Source organism: Silene latifolia, chromosome 11 (genome assembly GCF_048544455.1).
Source record: "Silene latifolia isolate original U9 population chromosome 11, ASM4854445v1, whole genome shotgun sequence".
Taxonomy (NCBI): Eukaryota; Viridiplantae; Streptophyta; class Magnoliopsida; order Caryophyllales; family Caryophyllaceae; genus Silene; species Silene latifolia.
In genome coordinates this window covers 5,015,602-5,035,729 of record NC_133536.1, presented here as the reverse complement: position 1 = coordinate 5,035,729, position 20,128 = coordinate 5,015,602, and the positions used below count along the sequence as shown (strand labels likewise).

The 20,128-nt window shown below is 34.4% G+C and overlaps 3 protein-coding genes across 4 annotated transcripts; all 3 read left to right on the top strand.

Annotated features, from left to right (window-relative positions):
• The first annotated feature begins 543 nt into the window (after positions 1-543).
• On the top strand, positions 544-3,826 carry LOC141612789 (uncharacterized). The gene is made up of 4 exons (XM_074431541.1): positions 544-662; positions 727-1,844; positions 2,476-2,680; positions 2,911-3,826. The coding sequence occupies exons 1-4, from the start codon at positions 544-546 to the stop codon at positions 3,824-3,826; spliced, it is 2,358 nt and encodes a 785-aa protein (XP_074287642.1).
• A 5,892-nt stretch (positions 3,827-9,718) lies between these two features.
• Positions 9,719-12,657, top strand: LOC141612788 (cathecol O-methyltransferase 1-like). Its single transcript, XM_074431540.1, has 4 exons — positions 9,719-9,969; positions 10,935-11,245; positions 11,785-11,849; positions 12,161-12,657. The coding sequence occupies exons 1-4, from the start codon at positions 9,719-9,721 to the stop codon at positions 12,455-12,457; spliced, it is 924 nt and encodes a 307-aa protein (XP_074287641.1). The 3' UTR covers positions 12,458-12,657.
• Positions 12,658-15,532: 2,875 nt separating this feature from the next.
• LOC141610751 (pentatricopeptide repeat-containing protein At1g43980, mitochondrial) lies at positions 15,533-20,015 on the top strand. Of its 2 annotated transcripts, XR_012528397.1 has the most exons (3): positions 15,614-15,728; positions 16,761-19,314; positions 19,599-20,015. XR_012528397.1 is itself a non-coding variant. In XM_074429000.1 (2 exons), the coding sequence occupies exon 2, from the start codon at positions 16,964-16,966 to the stop codon at positions 18,872-18,874; it is 1,911 nt and encodes a 636-aa protein (XP_074285101.1). In that variant the 5' UTR covers positions 15,533-15,728; positions 16,761-16,963; the 3' UTR covers positions 18,875-20,015. The 2 variants fall into 2 exon arrangements, 1 of the variants encoding a protein (XP_074285101.1); XM_074429000.1 differs by having other exon boundaries at positions 15,533-15,728; positions 16,761-20,015.
• The last annotated feature ends 113 nt before the right edge of the window (positions 20,016-20,128 follow it).

Below are 20,128 nucleotides of genomic sequence, written 5' to 3'. Positions count from 1 at the left end.
CCCCTAAAATCATGTGATAAAAACCGTTAATAGTATTATTTCCTCCATTAGATCGTCCCTAACTGTTGGAGACTAAGGAAGAAATTCGGTTAGGAAGTTAGTTACAAGTTGTTATGAACATAACTAACTCCAAGTTAGTTATGATTACCATAGTTAGTTAGAACCACCTAGTCCTATGGTTAGATCAGTAGGTCGGTTTATCTCAGCTATATAAGCAAGATCATATGTACAATTGTAAGATACAATACTGAATTCATTCAATATACAAGATTTCGTTTCTCAAGCTCATTCTCTCTGCTTCTCTCTATACTTACACAAATCATTGTATCACGTTTGTTATCATCAATCATGATGCAATTCTGTTACCAACATGGTATCAGAGCAAGGTCATTAGTTTGATCTTGTTTATGCATATCTCAGTTTTCTTTTAGCGTATACTCATATCTTCATCATCCTTCTTTTTCTTCTTTCAAATCTTTTCTTTCATCTTCAAGATCATTTCTCTTTTTCTTCAACCAAATTCATAATTCTACAAAAATAATCATGCCAGAAGCTTCTGAAGTTAGCACTACTGTTGGTCCAGAAGATCCTCACTTCATACACCATTCTGATATTCCTGGAATTAAGCTGGTAGGCACTGTCTTTGATGGGCGGCTATGGAGGTTGGAAACGAGCCATGTTAATTTCTCTCTCAGCTAAAAACAAACTTGGTTTCATTGATGGTAGCCTGCCTCAACCTGCAGCAACTGCATCTACAGCAAAATCTTGGCAACGCTGTAATGATATTGTGTTTTCCTGGATATTGAACTCGTGTTCTCCAGAAATTGGCAAATCGATTCTTTACAGCAACTCTGCAGAGATTGCTTGGTGTGAATTGGAAGATAGGTTTGGTCAAAGCAATGGTGCTCAGTTATATGGTACACAGAAAAAGTTAACTGATTTTTCTCAGGGAAACGATAGCATCTCAACCTATTTCACCAAGTTGAAATCAATTTGGGATGAACTAGATGGTATGGGTATGAACCCTCTCTGTTCCTGCAATTGTCAGTGTGGTGCCAAGATCAAGCAGAAGAAATTTCAAGAAGATCAAAGAATTGTTCAATTCTTGATGGGTCTAAATGACTCGTTTGCAGTTGTTAGGGGTACTATCTTAATGCAAAATCCTCTTCCTAAACTGTCATCCATTTACAATAATCTTCTTCAAGAAGAAGGTCAAAGAGAAATACATAATGCTGTCAATTTTCAGGCTGATTCCGCTGCTCTTTATGCTGGTAATTCCAAGGGTCCTTATAAGGGCAACTATAATGGTTACAATAATTCTGGTTTTAACAATGGAAATATTGGTTATCATAACAATGGGTATAATCAGAAGAATCAATTTTACAAGAATCAAGCTTCTGGTTCTAATCAACAAGGGCATTTTAATGGTAGACGAGGAAATTTTCAACAGCAATCTCAACCAAACTTTCAACACCAGAATGCTCAGCATCAACAACAATTCTCTAGTAAAGGAAAAGGGCAAAACATAGATGACAATGCTATTCCTGCAGTTCCCATTCCTTTCTGCAACTACTGCAAGAAGCATGGTCATAAGATTGAAGTTTGTAGGCATCTTCAGAATAGAAATAGGAGGTTTGCAGGCAACGTTTTTAATGAACAGGAAGGACCTATACCATCTGAAGGCTTTGTTCAGGCTCCTAACCCTGGTTCAAATCAAGTTCCAAACACTGCACCAGGCTCTTCTTCTGGAAGTTTTCCTTTTGCATCTGGTTCATCTGCAAATTTTGCTGGTTTTAATTCTTCTGACGATTATAATGGACCAGCTTCTTCTGCCAATTTTGCAGGTAACTCTCATTCATCTTCTTATGTTTTTCCACAATGTTTATCAAATCCTTTTCTTAATTCCTGGATCCTTGACACGGGTGCCAGTGACCACATGTGTTCTAACAAGGCATTATTTTCTGAGTTTAAGTCTTTACAACGACCTTATTCTATTTCCTTACCAAATGGTAACATAGTATGCATAGATACCATTGGTTCGGTGGTCTTATTCTTTGAGTTGTGTTTGCATGATGTTTTGTATGTACCTTGCTTCAAATATAACCTATTGTCTATTAGTAAGCTTAATAAACAATTCAACTCAGTAGTCAGCTTTACCCCATCCCTTTGCTATATGCAGGATTGTTCCAAGAGGCACTTGGTCCTTGGTAGGAATTGTAATGATCTATATCTTCTTCAACACAATAAATCATTGTTCCTTTGATTCTCTCAATAAAAGCAGTTCTAATAATGCTCTCACTACTGAAAATTGTAATATTTGGCATACTAGATTGGGTCACTTACCACTTTACAAACTTAAGACATTGTGTAATGTTTCTTCAATAAATGAAACTTCTCTTTTATCTTGTTCTATCTGTGCAAAGGCCAGACAACACAGGCTGTCTTTTTCTCATAGTAATTCTGTTTCTTTGCAAGCTTTTGACCTAATTCATATTGATTTATGGGGCCCTTATCATACTGCCACTTACAATGGATACAAATACTTTCTTACCATTGTTGATGACTTCACACGATGTACTTGGACTCATTTACTTACTTGCAAAGGGAATGCTTTTGTTTTTATCAAATCTTTCATTCAAATGGTTGATACACAATTTGGTAGGAAAGTAAAGTGCATCAGGTCTGATAATGCTTTCGAATTAGGGACAAGTCACATTACATCTCAGTTTCTCACTGATCATGGCATCTTGCATCAGACATCTTGCATTCATACTCCCCAGCAGAATGGAGTTGTTGAAAGAAAACATAAACACTTGTTAGAAACTGCTAGAGCTTTAGGTTTTCAATCTAATTTACCAACAAAAAATCTTTGGGAGAGTGCGTTTTAACTGCTACTTATATCATTAATAGGTTACCTTCTAAAGTACTAGATAGCTTGTCACCTTATCAAATTCTATTTGGCAAAGAGCCTGATCTTAGTCATATGCGTTCATTTGGTTGTCTGGTATATGCTTCTTCTCCCAAGCCTGGTAGGGATAAATTTTCCCCTAGGGCTGTTGCTTGTGTGTTCCTTGGCTACCCTTTTGGTAAGAAAGCATACAAATTATTGAATTTGGACAATCACTCCATCATGTATTCAAGAGATGTGGTTTTTCATGAGCATGTATTTCCTTATATTAAAGATGATGTGCACTCTTTTATTCCTGTTTCTTTATCTGATTGCCCTGAACCTACCATACCTGTTGCTACTAATGCACCACATACGTCACAAACATCAGAAGCTGTGCATACTTCTACTATTCATAATACTCCATCTAGCATACCTAATACCACTTCACAAGCAAGTACACATGTTAGACAGTCCACTAGACAATCCAGGCCACCCTCATATCTACAACACTATGTCTGTCAAACACAACATAAGACCCGTAGTCTTTGCAATTTCGACATTTGTGACCATACCCTTACATCTTTGTGTATTCAAGACTTTTCTATGCCAAATTCCATGTGTATGTCTGTCATTGTTGAGCCCAATTCCACTATTAGAAATATTCTTCCTATACAAGAGCCTAAGAATTATGAGGAGGCATCTGTTTATCCTGAATGGCAAGAAGCCATCACTGCTGAATTTAATGCATTAGAGGCAAACAACACATGGTCACTAGTTCCTTTACCACCTGGAAAGAAGTCTATATCTTGTAAATGGGTTTTTAAAGTCAAGCACAAATCTGATGGCACGATTGAGAGATACAAAGCAAGGCTCGTTGTGAAGGGTTTTACCCAAAAGGAAGGCATTGATTATACGAAACTTTTCGCTTTGTTGTAAAAATGACCACAATCAGGTCTTTAATTGCTGTTGCTGTCAAAAAGAAATGGAAGATGAATCAATTGGATGTGAATAACGCATTTCTTCATGGAGATTTACATGAAGAGGTGTATATGAAGGTTCCACCAGGGCTTACAGTACCAGGCAAAAACATTGTATGCAAGTTGGAGAAATCTCTGTATGGCTTGAAACAAGCCTCTAGGCAATGGAATGCCAAGCTTTGCCAGTCTTTAAAATCCAGAGGCTATACACAATCATTGAATGATTATTCCTTATTTTCCAAGCACAACAATGGCAAAGTAGTCTATATAGCTGTCTATGTAGATGATATCTTACTGGTTGGTGATGATGACAATGAAATGGCCACTCTAAAGACATTTCTAGACAACACGTTCAAGATAAAGGACTTGGGACAACTGAGTTATTTTTTGGGGTTAGAATTTCATCATTTAAAAGATGGCATAGCAATAACACAGGCCAAATTTACAAAGGAACTACTACAAGAGTTTGATTGCATCAATGTGAGAACAGTCTCATGTCCATTAGATCCAACAATCAGGCATAACAATACAACTGGCAATCTTATTAATGATCCAGCTGCTTACAGAAAATTAGTAGGCAAGCTTAATTATCTAACCAACACTCGTCCAGACATAGCCTTTGCAGTACAACTATTAAGCCAGTTTATGGCCTTTCCTAGAGAACAACACTGGTCTTCAGCAATACACGTGCTCAAATACATTGCAGGAGATGTCTCAAAAGGAATTCTCCTCAATAATAAAGAAGATTTCACCCTTCAGGGCTTCTGTGATGCAGATTGGGCATCTTGTCCTGATACAAGGAAGTCAGTAAGTGGATTCTTGGTCTTTCTAGGAGGATCTTTAATTTCCTGGAAGTCTAAGAAACAGCAGACCCTTTCCCTTTCATCTGCTGAGGTGAATACAGTCCTTACGTCGCATAACAAACAGAACTTGCCTGGTTAAGCCGTCTTCTTCTTTGAATTATCCGTTCCCAACATTACGACTATACCTATCAAGTGTGATAGTCAATCCGCAATACACATCGCGAAATCTGTTTTTCACGAAAGAACCAAGCACATAGACTTGGACTGTCATTTTATTCGAGAAAAGTTGCAACAAGGTTTAATAACTTTATCCTACATGCCTACCCATCAGCAGCCAGCTGACTTATTCACCAAAGCATTGTCTGGACCAAGACATCAGTTTCTACAGGCCAAGTTGGGGATGTTCACCACACCCTCCAACTTGAGGGGGGGGTGTTGGAGACTAAGGAAGAAATTCGGTTAGGAAGTTAGTTACAAGTTGTTATGAACATAACTAACTCCAAGTTAGTTATGATTACCATAGTTAGTTAGAACCACCTAGTCCTATGGTTAGATCAGTAGGTCGGTTTATCTCAGCTATATAAGCAAGATCATATGTACAATTGTAAGATACAATACTGAATTCATTCAATATAAAAGATTTCGTTTCTCAAGCTCATTCTCTCTGCTTCTCTCTATACTTACACAAATCATTGTATCACGTTTGTTATCATCAATCATGATGCAATTCTGTTACCAACAACATAGATATATCCGTCTTAAAAATAAAACATGTTAAATAACTTGCATAAATTGGACAAATTTTTTGTTAATACATTCTGTTTTTTGTCTTAAGTATAAATACTTATCCCGTTTTAAGGTTAAGACGGATATACCCGTCTTAAATGAGAATTTGTATATTTCCCCTACCACAAATTCTCATTTGTGACGGGTAATATCCGTCACAAGCTTGTAACTGGTCAAATAAAACTCATTTGAGTAGATAAAGACAAATCAATTGTAATTCCCTAGATACTCCTACTTTTGTCTTACCTACCTATATAAATAATACTTAACTCGTCACAAGCTTATGACAAATATACTCGCCGTGAGGGAGACTTAGTGTTCCTCAACTCTACCTTAATCATCATTGGAAAAGTAATCCATCCATAAATTATAAATATAACCCATACGATACAGAGTTAGAGACACATGAACACATACAGATATAAAGTAAAAGTTAGGGTAAATTAATAAATACACCCTCTTATATATGATATATACCACTTTTTTTAAATTACTACCTTATAAAAAAGTTTCAAAAATTACTACCTTATAAAGCATGAGTGTGTATAATTTGCTACCAAAGTCACTTTCCGGTATAAAAATATGTGAATTGACCAAAATACCTTCACTTTAGTATTTCACATTTCTCCACATTATGCCAATAAACAACTAAACACTCTTCTTTTCTTCAACTTATCTCTCCTCTCTTCATATCTCCTTTAATCAAACTTTAACCACCAATCTTATCATCTACTAATTAAGAAATCAAGATAACAAATCGACCATCAACACTTAACAAACTAAACTAAAACCCTAATTCTGTGTTTCAGTTTTATTAATAACAACCCAAATTAAAATTTATATTAATTAATTAAACAAAATCACTAATTTTGCGTCTAATCTTTAATTAATTAGAAACGTAACTTTGACTTAGAACCCTAACTTGGTGTTGTTTAATGCAGTAGCGTTGTTGTCCATATGAATTTGATTGGTGTTTGTATTGTAAGAATGATTAATGAACCAAAACCGATACATTGTAAATACTTGGTTGCTTTAATGTGGAGAATATGTATGTAAAAGTGGAGGAACTTATTATAAGAGGCGTATTTTGCATCTACAGAGTGGGATTTGAAACATTCAACTTAGTTGATGATAAATTGATAAGTGTTGTTCGTTGATGAGATTGGTTTAATGAAGAAAGAAGTAGAGGAAGAAGAAGAAGATGAATAGATGAAGAAAAGGTGTAAAGAGGTAATAGATGGAAGGGGGTATTATGGTCAGAAATTGTATCTTTTAGAAGGAAAATTCAAATTGTGTCGGAATATTCAATTTTAAGACACCGGAAAGTGACTGTGGTAGCAAATTATACACACATATGCTTTGTAAGGTAGTGATTTTTGAAACTTTTTTTATAAGGTAGTAATTTTAGAAAAATGTTATATATAAGGGTGTATTTATTAATTTACCCTAAAAGTTAATAAGTAGCAACATTAGCAAGTGGCAAGTTAGCATGAAGCCATGCGAGTAGGGATGGCAATGGGTGGGATATGAATGGGGTGGAGCCATATCCATATCCATAACAATTTAATTTATGGTCATCCATATCCCACCCTCATCCATTTAATATTTTTTCATCCATCCATATCCATATCCACCGGGTGAAGCGGGTGGAGCGGGTACCCGTTGGATATTTTCACAACTTATAAAATTTAAAGATAATATATCGTAAAAAAATTATGGCGATAAAATTAAAAGGCATAAATAATTCAAGTAACAATATGTGTTAGCAAATAGCAACTCAGTATATATCCAACAACAAAGTGTCTTTGCAAAGCAAGTGACCATACAAATACGCCACGCCAGCTACAAAGAAACCACCAACGCATTATATTATTGATTAAACTAACAAAAGTAAGTTACTTTGATTAGTGAAAATAACAATATCCACATAAACACAAGTTTTACTTTTCTTAAATAACAGTATGATATTAAAATTAAGTAAAATTTCTGATAAAAAAAATATACTTTTGAAATGAAATCATTAATGATCTAAATAATTATTAACTTAATAAAAAATTAACTATAAATATTAATTTCGGATATCCACAGGGTGGTTAAGCGGGTGAGAGACGATAATCCATATCCCACCCTAAATTCATCCATATCCATATCCTACCCTAAATTCGAAAAAAATTCGTCATCCATATCCCACCCATTTAATTTCGGGTGGATGAATATCCACAGGGTAAGGGTGGGACTGCCATCCCTACATGCGAGGAGAACGAGAAAATGACTAATGCACTTAACTTTTGGATACAACGCCCGTGAACGGTGAACCTCGAGGTAGTAATCATATATAGTAATCAACCCTTGTATAAATTCTAGCTTAAGATGGGATTATCTGTTTTAATGATTAAAATGAGTTAAACAGATTGTTGTACCTTGTCCGTGTTCGGGTTCGTGTCCGTGTTCATATCTATTTTGGTACTACATACATTAAAGTTGACTACCTTAAAAAAAAAAAAAATTAAACGTGAATAATGATTATACAAATTGTTGTATATAAATAAAGTGAAACTTAAGATTGGATTTAGTATTATACTCCGTATTGCATTGTAATCCTAATTAAAAGGGACGATTTGAGAGTAATACGGAGAACCTTCCAGGGAAGTATACGTAAATTATAACACATGAAAAGAGAAATTATTTGTTTTTTTTTTTTTTTTGGCAAATGTGTACTATCATTCCATAGATATTACAAAGTGAATTTTCGAAAATCAGTAATATACTAGGTTTGATTATAATTAAGAAAAAAAGTTAATACGACTAATACTACTAGAAATAGCTATATAAAGACTTTAGACCGGTCACTTTTGGTAAACAACTGGAAAAATAGATAGTAAAATTAAACATGGTAAATAGTAAAACTTAATAATACTCGTAATAATGGAGGATAATGGTTGAACATGGTAGATGGTAAAATTGAACTATGAATAACATAATCGACATCAATCCTTTATGTATCTTATCGATCATCATAATTACAAACCCTAACTTACTTCGGTCTAATATAGTTATAGCCATGATGATGAACACTACACTTACGTTGTTATCTATTTACATCCTAATTAATTGTTTATCTGTTTATTAAAATACCGCTCATAGAATATTAAAGATAAAAAAAATGATAGAGACTGAATAAATACTACTCCCTCCATTCAACATTTATCACTCCATTTCAATATAATACCTCTCACATGTAATGAAAAAATGGGGTGATAAATATTGAATGGATGGAGTATTTTCTATATATAAAAGTTCTTCCATTTCTTTCATTATTTATTGTGGAATCTATTAAATTTAAAAAATAGTGACAAGTATAGTGATTGTGTTATAGTGTGTCTAATTTGTACTCCTAGTAGAGTATAACATACACTTGCCATAATATCAAGGCATGAAGTGCACTTGTCACCAATTCACCATACTTGTCTACCTAGTGTAGTGAATTGTGTATACGAGTAATATATTAATGCTTAATTAGAGTTATGTTTTCATTGAAAATTATGCAAAAGCAAAGGGGTAAATTTGGAACAATAAAAATATGTAAAGAGTTGACCACTTATTAAGTGTATTTTTAATCACAAATTCTAAATTTAAACGGACACTATCTAGCTAAAATTGTAGACGGATAATATCCCTCTCACAAAATGAGAGTGGATATAGTGCAAGTTGATGGGAAATGGATACCCCTACACTTGCCCTTTCACTTGTATTTTGTGAGAGGGTCACTATCCGTCTACAGCTTTACACGGATAATGCCGTCTACAATGACACAGATTATTTTTTAATAGCCCAACTTTTCATATATAAGGATAAGGAAGATAATGGTCTCTCATCATCATCATATTATTATTTCCGTCTTCTAATCACACCAAAAAAAAAAAACTTTACTGCACATAATCAAGAATAAAGAGTAATATGGGTACCATTGCTCCGGTGGAGTCGTACCGAAACGGTGTTAATGCAAACGATCATGTACTCAAGACAAATTGCATTCCACACTTTCAAAACGAATGTGCGGCATTAAGTCCAAATAGTACATTAGTTTCACTTGAAACAAACTATGTTAGTACTAATGAAAGTGTCCAAGAGGTCTTAGAAGAAGAACAACACTTAATTTACGCCGATTATTTAATAACGTCGAGTATATTTCCTACCGTGTTAAATGTTGCCTTGGAGCTTAATCTCCTAGGCATTATGGCTAGATTTGCTCCGGTCGCAGGATGTCTGCAATGAGATTGCGGCTCGGTTTGTCTTGTAAGAAGCCAGAGGAGAGTGCGTTCATGCTGGACAGGATCCTCCGGCTTCTTGCATCTAATAGACTTCTTACTTGTTCGGTTGATAAGGTTGATGGGCGGTCCGTGAGACGATATGGACTTTCGCCTGTAGGGAAATACTTGGTGCCTGATGAAGAAGGGGTGTGTCTTAACCCCTTGCTCTCTATGGCCGCGCATAGGGCCTTCCGTCTTAGCAGGTATGTTTATATATTTCATTCTCACATTTTAAAACATGCACTTAATATATGATGTTGACGGGATTTAAATTCAAGTCACTGGTACCAGTGTACCACCATTCATGACTTTGCTAACACAATTAATTAGTTGATAGATGTTTATTCAAAACTGCTAACCTAGAAAAACAGAAAATTCATATAAACAGTAAATTCATATAAACAGTAGGTCTCATGAGAGAACGTCTCCCACTAATTTAGTGGGAGACATAATAGGGAAAAAAAGAAATTTAGTGGGTCATCACCCTCTCATGTGAGAGGTCTCTCAATAACCCTATTAAGAGATCGTCTCTCAGAAATTTTTGTGAAAAACAAATTCATATTAACTTATGGAAAATAGGGACCTAGTGTTATTCAATGTAATAAAATGTGTTCTAATAACTTATTAATAAGTGCTAAAACCTATGAGTATGTGGCATTGAAGCAAATTCAATTGCAGTAATTATAGGGTAAGAGGTTAAGACGATTTTATAGTGTGAGACTGTCCCATTATATAAGAAGACGATTCGTTTACTACTAATAAAATGAATGTTTTTAGACATAATAGACCGTCTCACATTGTATTGTATAGATTTTATTAAGTATAAAATGAATGTTTTTCGACAGAATAGACCGTCTCACATTGTATAGATTTAATAAATAATGTAGATGTTTCTTTGTTGAGAAAGGACAAGAAAAAAAAAATCCAAGCCACAATTTCATTATATAAGATGACGTTATTATGTATTACTAAATCTTCGTACCACCTTCTCAATTACAACATGTAAAATTCATTAAATTAGTAAACCCTACACAAGTAGATCATGTAAAATGGTAATATTGAGTTTAATCGAGTACTATTTAATTGCGTTACTCTTAATAAGAATTACTCGTAATATTACTACAGTTTACAGATAATTGACGGTTTTATACAAGAATTTGTTTTTCAGGAGCAAACTCAAGGATGCCATACTAGAGGGAGGGAACCCATTTCACATGGCACATGGAAAGAGTGCATTTGAATATGCATCAATAGACGAAAGTTTTAATCAAATATTTAATACGGCAATGCGTAATTATTCGACAATTATGATGAAATATTTGGTGGAAAAATATAATGGTTTTAAGGGTGTTAAACAATTGGTTGAAGTTGCGGGTGGTTTTGGCCATATTATTCGTATTATTGTTTTTAAGTATCCTTCAATTAAAGGCATCAATTTTGATCTACCACATGTCATACAAAAAGCCCTCCCGATACCTGGTATGTATACATGATCCACTTCATATATCATTTATGATTGAGACTCAACTATTAGAGTGGTTAGTGCACCCAAACCATGTGCTGAGGCTGACAGGATTTAAACCCGTGATTTTTGGTCACACTGACTCTGATACCATGATAGATGAGTCATCTCAACCAAAACATTAAGTTGATGGTTAATACTCAACTATTATATTTATTCCTATTAATCATACATATAAACCGCCTTATATAAATCTAATTCTATAGAGTCTGCTATAGCAAAATACTCGCAAATATACTTTTAACTCAATTTGATATGTGAGTTAATAAGAGAAACATATACTCCGCGTGTAATAAGTCATTTTATACGTTAAACTATGAAATACCTTGCTTCTTATTTTATTTAGATTTTATTTTATAACTACTCCTATTATTTATGATAATTGATATTAATTCTAGTTAATTTTATTGATTTAAATGTACGATATCATAATGCACATGGTAAACCTAGGAATTTCTAGCAATTTTAACTATTTTGGTTATTAATAAAATCACAGGTGTGGAGCATATTAGTGGAGACATGTTTGAGAGTGTTCCACAAGGAGATGCTATTCTAATGAAGGTATTTACCTAACTTTTCAAATAAATCATTTATTTTTACAAAAAAATATTCTAATTTAAGATGAGTCGATAGAGCATGTGTTTTAAATTTATAATGAGTCATATTATAGATATGACAAAAACATAATGCCTGGAGACTATAAAATAATTGTCCTATATAAGTAGAGTATTATTTAACCTGCTTTACTCTTAAGTTGGAACGATTATATATATATCTATATCCGTTTTAAGAGGGGGCAAAGTGTAGTTTTATGTTATAATAATTGTTTGCTTGAAAAGTTGACAGTGGAATTTATACATTTTTTTCCCCAGTGGATCATACATGATTGGGATGATGACAAGTGCATACATTTGCTAAAGAACTGTTATGCATCACTACCAGAAAAAGGGAAAGTTATAATAATAGAAGGAATACTTCCAGAAATACCCCTACCAACAATTGAAGCAAAGGCAATTAGTCAAATGGATATAGCAATGTTAACACAAATGGAAGAAGGAAAAGAAAGGACAAAAGAGGAATTTACTGCATTATCTCATGCAGCTGGGTTTTTAGATATTAGGTTTGTTTGTTGTGTTTGCAATTATTGGATTATTGAGTTGCACAAGTAGTAAATCACCTAAATACTTAGCTCCTTCTAGCCCATAATAATCGAGGTGAAATAACCGAAGCACTCTTAATCAGTTTGAAATCGATTTATTTTAGTTGTACCGATAAAGTTGTAGTCACGTTTTTTTATGTGGTGATAATATTTTTTTTACGTGTTTTGTTATTGTTATTGTCGACGATAAAATATAAGCTAAATTACTAAAATGAATCTGATGTAATATATATCAGATGCGAGTTCCTTTTTTCCTATCAATTATCACCATCGAAGTGTTTTGCACAAGAACTGCTCTTGTTTCCCATTGAGCCTTGGGCCTTGGCCCATGTATATATAGGGAAACTGGTTAATACAATCTTGTTTATTGAAATAAAATTCATCAATGGTGAGAAATTACAAAAGCCCATTTTAACAAAAGTCATTCTTCTGCCCAAACTAATCATCAATGGTGAATTGGTGATAACTATTTTTTGAAAGAAAAACGTTATACTCGAATTAAATTAAGATCCGCAATGGTCACAATTGTCTACAGAAAATCCGATACAAAGCAGTTTCACTATCGGAACTAGAGCAAAGTCCAGCTACAAAGTGTGTCATACAATTCTCCTTACTTGTGACAGTCACAAGTTATGATAAAACTCACAATTGATTTAAATAATGTTAAAAAAGAAATGGATTTGTGAGATTAATTAGATGCCACAAGCTTGTGACCTTCACAGCTCACAAGCAAGACTTGCTGTGGGAGAATTATCGTCGTTGTGACATTTGGATGGTTACTTAAGTACGGAGTAATCTCCAACTTGTGGACGATACGTTTAATAGCTATTTTTATTTATGAGATTTTTTATCTATATATTACTTTTGTGAGATCACAAAAATTTAGCTTCATAATTTTAATTAATATAGATATAGATGTAGATTATGATCGTGTTAGTTTTAGTCAAATTATATTAAGTTATGGTAGATTTTGGATCACTAGATTAAGATCAAGTACTTTTAGAGTGAATTCCTATTTAAATTGAACTGTACTTATCATATTTGAACAAATTGAAATTAGCAAAAGTATGTTGAAATGAAAACAAAAATGCTCAAACCAAAATACGAAGTATAATATTAGAGTCTTCGAAATAGCTTCTAAGTTTTAATTACAATTTTTCTAATTTATTTTGCTTAGTACATAAAATAGAGTAAAAGTTTATCGTGCAAAGTCAAATGAGAAAATAATTTTAAAAATAAATAGAATCTAATTTTTGTATAGAGTACTAAAGCCTAAATAACTTGCCCGTTACTTCAGAACGCAGATTAACCGAATAATAATCTTAACTATAAAATAGAGTCAAAGTTTATCGTGCAAAGTCAAATGAGAAAATAATTTTAAAAATAAACAGAATCTAATTTTCGTATAGAGTACTAAAGCCTAAATTAGGGTTGTTCACTCAGTGGTCCGGACCAAAGACAAGACCGGACCGGACCATTTGGTTCGAACCAGACCGGACCGAATTTTGTTTGGTCCGGTCCACGGTCCACCTATTTACTCTACTTTGGTCTTCGGTCCGGTCCTGGACCAACCCGAATAGACCGCGGACCGAACCATGGATCGAAGTTATGTAATAAAAGAATTTTTAAATTTGTAATATTATTGATTTTATTTTCTACTTTGTTTACACGTATTATAAGATGTGTAATTATGTAGTTAAATCTAGAGTTAAAAGTATCTGTTGCCATCGTAAAATCTTATTTTTTCTAAAATTGCCATTGTAAGTTATTATTTTCTATCGTTGCCACTCAATAAGGTACCTAAGTTATTTCATTGCCTTCCTAAAAAAAAAAAGTTATTTCATTGCCACTTTATAACCCATTAACCTGTTTATCAGGTAAACTTAATTAATTTTACATATTTTAATATTAGTAAAAAAAATATATTTGACATTAAAACAACTTGAATATTCTACTTTACTGGTTATTTCTTGTTTTATCATTTACAGGCAAGTTGTATGGTGTGCAAATGATTAATTGGCCAACTATATTTTTTGTCGATTAATCAAAATTTTTGTTCGGGCAAATTTCTAAACCAAAATCAAACCGGTGTCAGTAGTGTTAACTGCTTTTCCTGTTAACTTTATGAATAAACAAAATTCATTATTTTGTAATTTAAATGGTTTTTTTCATGAAAAAATGCCAGCTAAATTTTATTAATAGACACCAAAATTTTTGTCCTTACTAGAACTTATTTATATATGTCAAAATTTCTTATTATATATGTTTGTTATTTTATTCTTAGAAAGATTAAGTTAAAAAATAATACTACAATAAAAAAAAATGATTTTGGTAGTGATTAACTTTTAGAGAAAATATTTATCCTTAAATGAACCTTTAAGTTTTTTAGAAATTCAGGATAAAACTTCATTTTGGTGATTTCAATTTTTCAAACGTAATTTGACGGATTCAATTATTTTGTGATTATTAGTAGGCTTTCTGAGAGACCGTCTCCATTTAGTGTGAGACAGAACATAGAAAATAGATTTATAGTCGAATTCTTAATTTACAAGAATTTTGGAAAAATTAAGTAATTTCTATTTCGAAATATAATTGCAAGGGACGACCTTAAAAAAAATATAATGGTTCAATAATAACCTGTTATAGAAGGTTAGTTAAACAAGTAGCATGATGGCAATTAACTTAGGTGACCTAATTCTATAATGGTAGTTATAGAAAAAATATTTTTACAATGGCAAAACTAGAAATAAATAATTTCTATAGTGGCAATAAGACCATTTATCTCGTTAAATCTACTAAGAAAATAATGTTGTTTATTTTGATCCTTACGAACTTCTCGAGTTCTAGTTTTATATGCTAAAACATGTCAATGACAATAATATTTGGTCCACTTTGGTCCGGTCATGTCCGGTCAACGTGTTTTTATGGTCTAGACCGGACCGAACCAATATTAATATGGTCCGGTCCTCGGTCCACCTCTTAACCCTTATTTGGTCTTCGGTCCAGAGAGTTTGGTCCGGTCCCGGACCAATGAACACCCTTAGCCTAAATAACTTGCCCGTTACTCCAGAACGCATATTAACCGAACAAAAATCTTATTACGAGACCGTCTCGAAATAATGGTTAAACTTAAACCTAATATAGTTTCCCCAGTCCTCCAGTCTTCGACTCCTCACTGCTCTTCGTCTCCCTTTATCTTTTTTCGCAAGTCACTCAAATATTCGTACATTCAAAACTTCATCCGCCATTGTTGAACACACACCTCTCTCTATCTCTCTCCTGTATGTATTTTCCTGCAATTTCTCTCTTATTTTCGCTCTCTTTTCTTTCTTTATTGAATCTTTTTATTGCTATTTATTTCAGTTTCCTTCGTTTTCGTTAATTATACGTATTTTTCAGTAATTATAACTTGATTATACTTGATTTAATGTTGAATTATTTGGAACTAGAAAAAATTGAAAAAAAATTAATCACACCTGGAACTTAATTGAGCAGAAATTAATTTTGATTTTGAGGAGTTTAGGTCACTGGAGAGGTATTATGTAAAAATCAGAAGGTTTTGTTTTATTTATTTCGCTGCGATTTAATGTCGATGTTCTTCATTTTGATGAGTTTAGGTCACTGGAGAGGTATTACGTAGAAATCAATAGGTTTTGTTTTTATTTCGCTGCGATTTAATGTCGATGTTCTTCATTTTGATGAGTTTAGGTCACTGGAGAGGTATTATGTAGAAATCAATAGGTTTTGTTTTATTTATTTCGCTGCAATTTAATGTCGATTGTTCTTCATTTTGATGAGTTTAGGTCACTGGCGAGGTATTATGTAGAAATCAATAGGTTTTGTTTTATTTATTTGGCTGCGGTTTGATGTCGATGTTCATGTCTGATATCTTCATATTGAGTAGTATGAGGTTGATTTGTTTGTTGATAATTACTCTAGCTCCGTTGCAAAATGATTGCCCCCTCCTAAATGTGGCAGGTTTTTATGTTACATTTAGCCGGTGTAATGTAAGAGTAATTATATTTGTTGACAATTACTCTAGCTCGACCGCAAATGATTGGCCTCTTTCTAAATGTGTCGGGTTTTTATGTTAGACATTTTACTTCTAGACGAGTGTTGATGCTAGCTGACCTAAATCATTTTAGGACTAAGGCTTTGTTGATGTTGTGGACAATTTAGGTGTTAACTCTAGGGTAAGCCCTAGTCGAATGTGGTCAGTAATTTTGGATTGGAGGGAATATCAGTTTTAGTTATTCTTTGCATTTGGTTTGATATTGATAAATGCTTACGTTATCATGTCTTTGTGGAGACAGAACTGAAGCAGAGTGACCGTGGAGGTGTGGATTGCAGACTGTTTTTTTTAAGGAGGAAGTTCTTGAACGGGCAAGGTTTGAGTTATCTGGTCAAATCTTATGTAATGTTGTTGTTATGGGACCTCGTAACGAGTCTGGGGATCCTGTAGCCAAGGATGTCCAAGGGAGAAACGTGTGTTTGCCAATAGGTAATTGGGATATGTATGTACCCTTTGGTAAGGCAGAGTCATGTCATCCCGAGAACTCTAGCATTTTACTCTCGACAAATTGACCTTTGCCTTTCATCGAAATCAGTAAAACCTACGAAAATCGTTCATGCTCAATTAATTAAAGTTGGGTTAAATAGTCACACATTTCTGGGTAATCGCTGTCTTGAACTTTATACCCGGTATTCGTGCCTTGACAATATTCTGAAAGCATTTGGTGACATAACTAGGAAGAACATTATATCTTGGAATATTTGCTTAAAGGGTGTGCTTAAGAATGGACATGATGAGCTGGCTCATTCTCTGTTTGAGGAAATGCCTGAACGTGATGTTGTGAGTTGGAACTCCATATTTTCATGGTATACATCATGTGATCACAGTGATATTGCGTGGGTAAGATTCCGGCAAATGCTACACACGGGAGTGAAGCCAAGTGCGTACACTTTCTCAATTCTCATATCTATGGTGTCTTATTCTCTTCATGGAAAGGAACTTCATGGCGGGATGATTAAAAGTGGTTTGATTAGGTCAAATGTGGTGCTGGGAAATTCCTTAATTGACATGTATAGTAAGCTTGGCATAATCAACTATGCGTATGGCGTATTTCTGACAATGGATAACTTGGATATGATTTCTTGGAATTCTATGATCATAGGATATTCTAAATGTGGGTGTGGAGAACTAGCATTAAGTCAGTTCTCACTGATGAGATCCTCAGGGTATCCATCTGATGAGTTCACATGTTCTGCAGTAATCACGTGCTGCACGACTTTGCGGAACTTGGAAAAGGGTAAGCAGATTTTTGCTCTGTGCATCAAAGTTGGCTTTCTTTGCAATTCCATCATATCAAGTGCCATTATTGACCTGTTCTCCAAATGCAACAGATTGGAGCTCTCTGTTCAGCTCTTCAATGATCTCAATAGGTGGGATTCCGTAGTTTGCAATTCCATGATCTCAAGCTATACGTCACATGGCATTGGAGAGAACGCTCTCAAGCTACTTGTGCGCATGTTGAGAGCAAATATTAGGCCAACAGAGTTCACTCTCTGTAGTGTCCTTTCCTCTATTTCTGGTATTCCAGTGGAGCAAGGAACTCAAATTCATTCTATGGTTATTAAATCCGGTTTTGAGAAGGATTACATCGTTGGTAGCTCAATTGTCGATATGTATAGTAAGGTTGGGTTAATTGACTGTGCCATAATTTTTTTCGCAAGTATGTCTCTGCGGGATATTATTTCCTGGAATACCATGATTATGGGATTGGTCCACAATGGAAGATCGGCTGAGGCCCTAAAAACCTTCATGAATCTATGTAAAAGTGGTCTGCCGCCAGATCGAATATCATTTGCAGGGGTCCTACTAGCTTGTAGCTGTGGAGGTTTCATAGATGAAGGAACTGCTATATTTTCGAAAATGGAGTGTTCTTATGGGGTAAAGCCCTGCTACGAGCATTATGCTACCCTAGTGGATATGTTGTGTCAAGCGGGTCGGTTCAATGAAGCACTAGAGGTTACTAAAAGGATACCCCAGTTACGTGAATCTACGATTTGGGGAACATTACTCCATGCATGCTTGGGTCATGGAGACGTAAGGCTTGCTGAAAAAGTAGCAGAGAGGTTATTGGAGTTGGAGCCGCAGTTATCACTACCTTACATTGTGTTGGCTCATATATATGAAATGAGAGGTCAATGGGAGGATATAGTTCGTGTTAGAGAAACCATGAAGAGAAATATTGCAACCAAAGTTGGTGGACGCAGTTGGATCGTATTAAAAGGTCAGCTGTATACTTTTATGGCAGAACAGCTTCATCACCATGCTAGCAAAGAGATATACTCTGTTCTTGAGCTACTGGCCTTGGACAAAAATGAGATTACTGCCACGGAATTTTCTGAAACTGATGTTGATTAAACTAAGGTTATGTTTGGATACAACAGGAGGGACACGAAGCGGAAGTAGAATGGAGCATCGGACATGGTATTTTCCTTCCAAATATTTTTATATTTAAAGGGTTCAACGTGGCTTGTAGGAGAGGTAAACAGACAACTCACTATCGAAACAAGGGCACCCGCTCCTCTTCAAATGCCTCTATCCAAACTTTGAGTAATACTCGAGTAAATATAAATACAAAGTTCAGGTTGATCTGTTGACCAAACAAAGAGTAATAGCCAACGTAGATAAAAGGTTCAGGGTTGATGTGGAAACTCTTAGTGAAGCTGTTACCGACTTGCCGGGTTGGGACCGGATAGTCACACTCAGCTGAAGAGTTGCCTATGTTTTGGGGAATTGCATGCTTCACCCTCTTAGCTTCATGTGTGACGTTTAACACTTGCGCACACATTTGTTTCAAGGTGAGTTTTGTCTATGGTTAACGTTGATTAGGTTAATGCACACGTCATCTAGCTTAATTGGTAAAGTTAATTCAACATAACTCGTCATCAACTGCCGTTGTGGCTTCCTTTTCACCAAAAAAAGACGAATGTGGTTAATTATTTTTAACTATGGTTAATAGATATACAAATCTTAATGTAGGCCAACTAGATTCACATGATTTGTCAATTTATGGCTGTAAAATTGTAGGATCTTATGCAATTTTCCAGTTTATGTACATCTCTGCCAAGAATTTTTGTTGCAGGTTATGTTGCTCAGTCAGCGTGAATCAAAGGAAGAACTTCTCTTAATTATTATACTATACAAGAGTATGTTTGACATCAGAATTGGCTAAATACCGACTGGTGGCCATATGTTCACGGTTCTTAAGCGTCACTGGCAGTTGATTTCGCACTTTTACTTTTGATGATCGAGTGACATCCTTCAGTCCTTCACAAGGGTGACTGAATTACTTTTTGTGGTGATATTACTACTTTGCTTAGGTATGATTTATATTTACTTTGCTTGGTTCGAAACTTTTTGTTACCTTTCGTCCAATATTTGGACAGATGGAACTGATATTGTTAATTGTCACATGAATGGTGCCAATTTGAGCTCTTTTTCATACACTAGTTTTAGTTATCATTAATAATGAATGAATTTTGAGATACTTTTAAGATGATGAACTCGGTAATCATGGTTTTCCTTGTGTGCTTTACAATTTACAAACCATTGAAACTATTTTGCTCATTTTTGTTTAGCTTCCCGGCCTTTTTATTGTGAGGAAGGACTTTT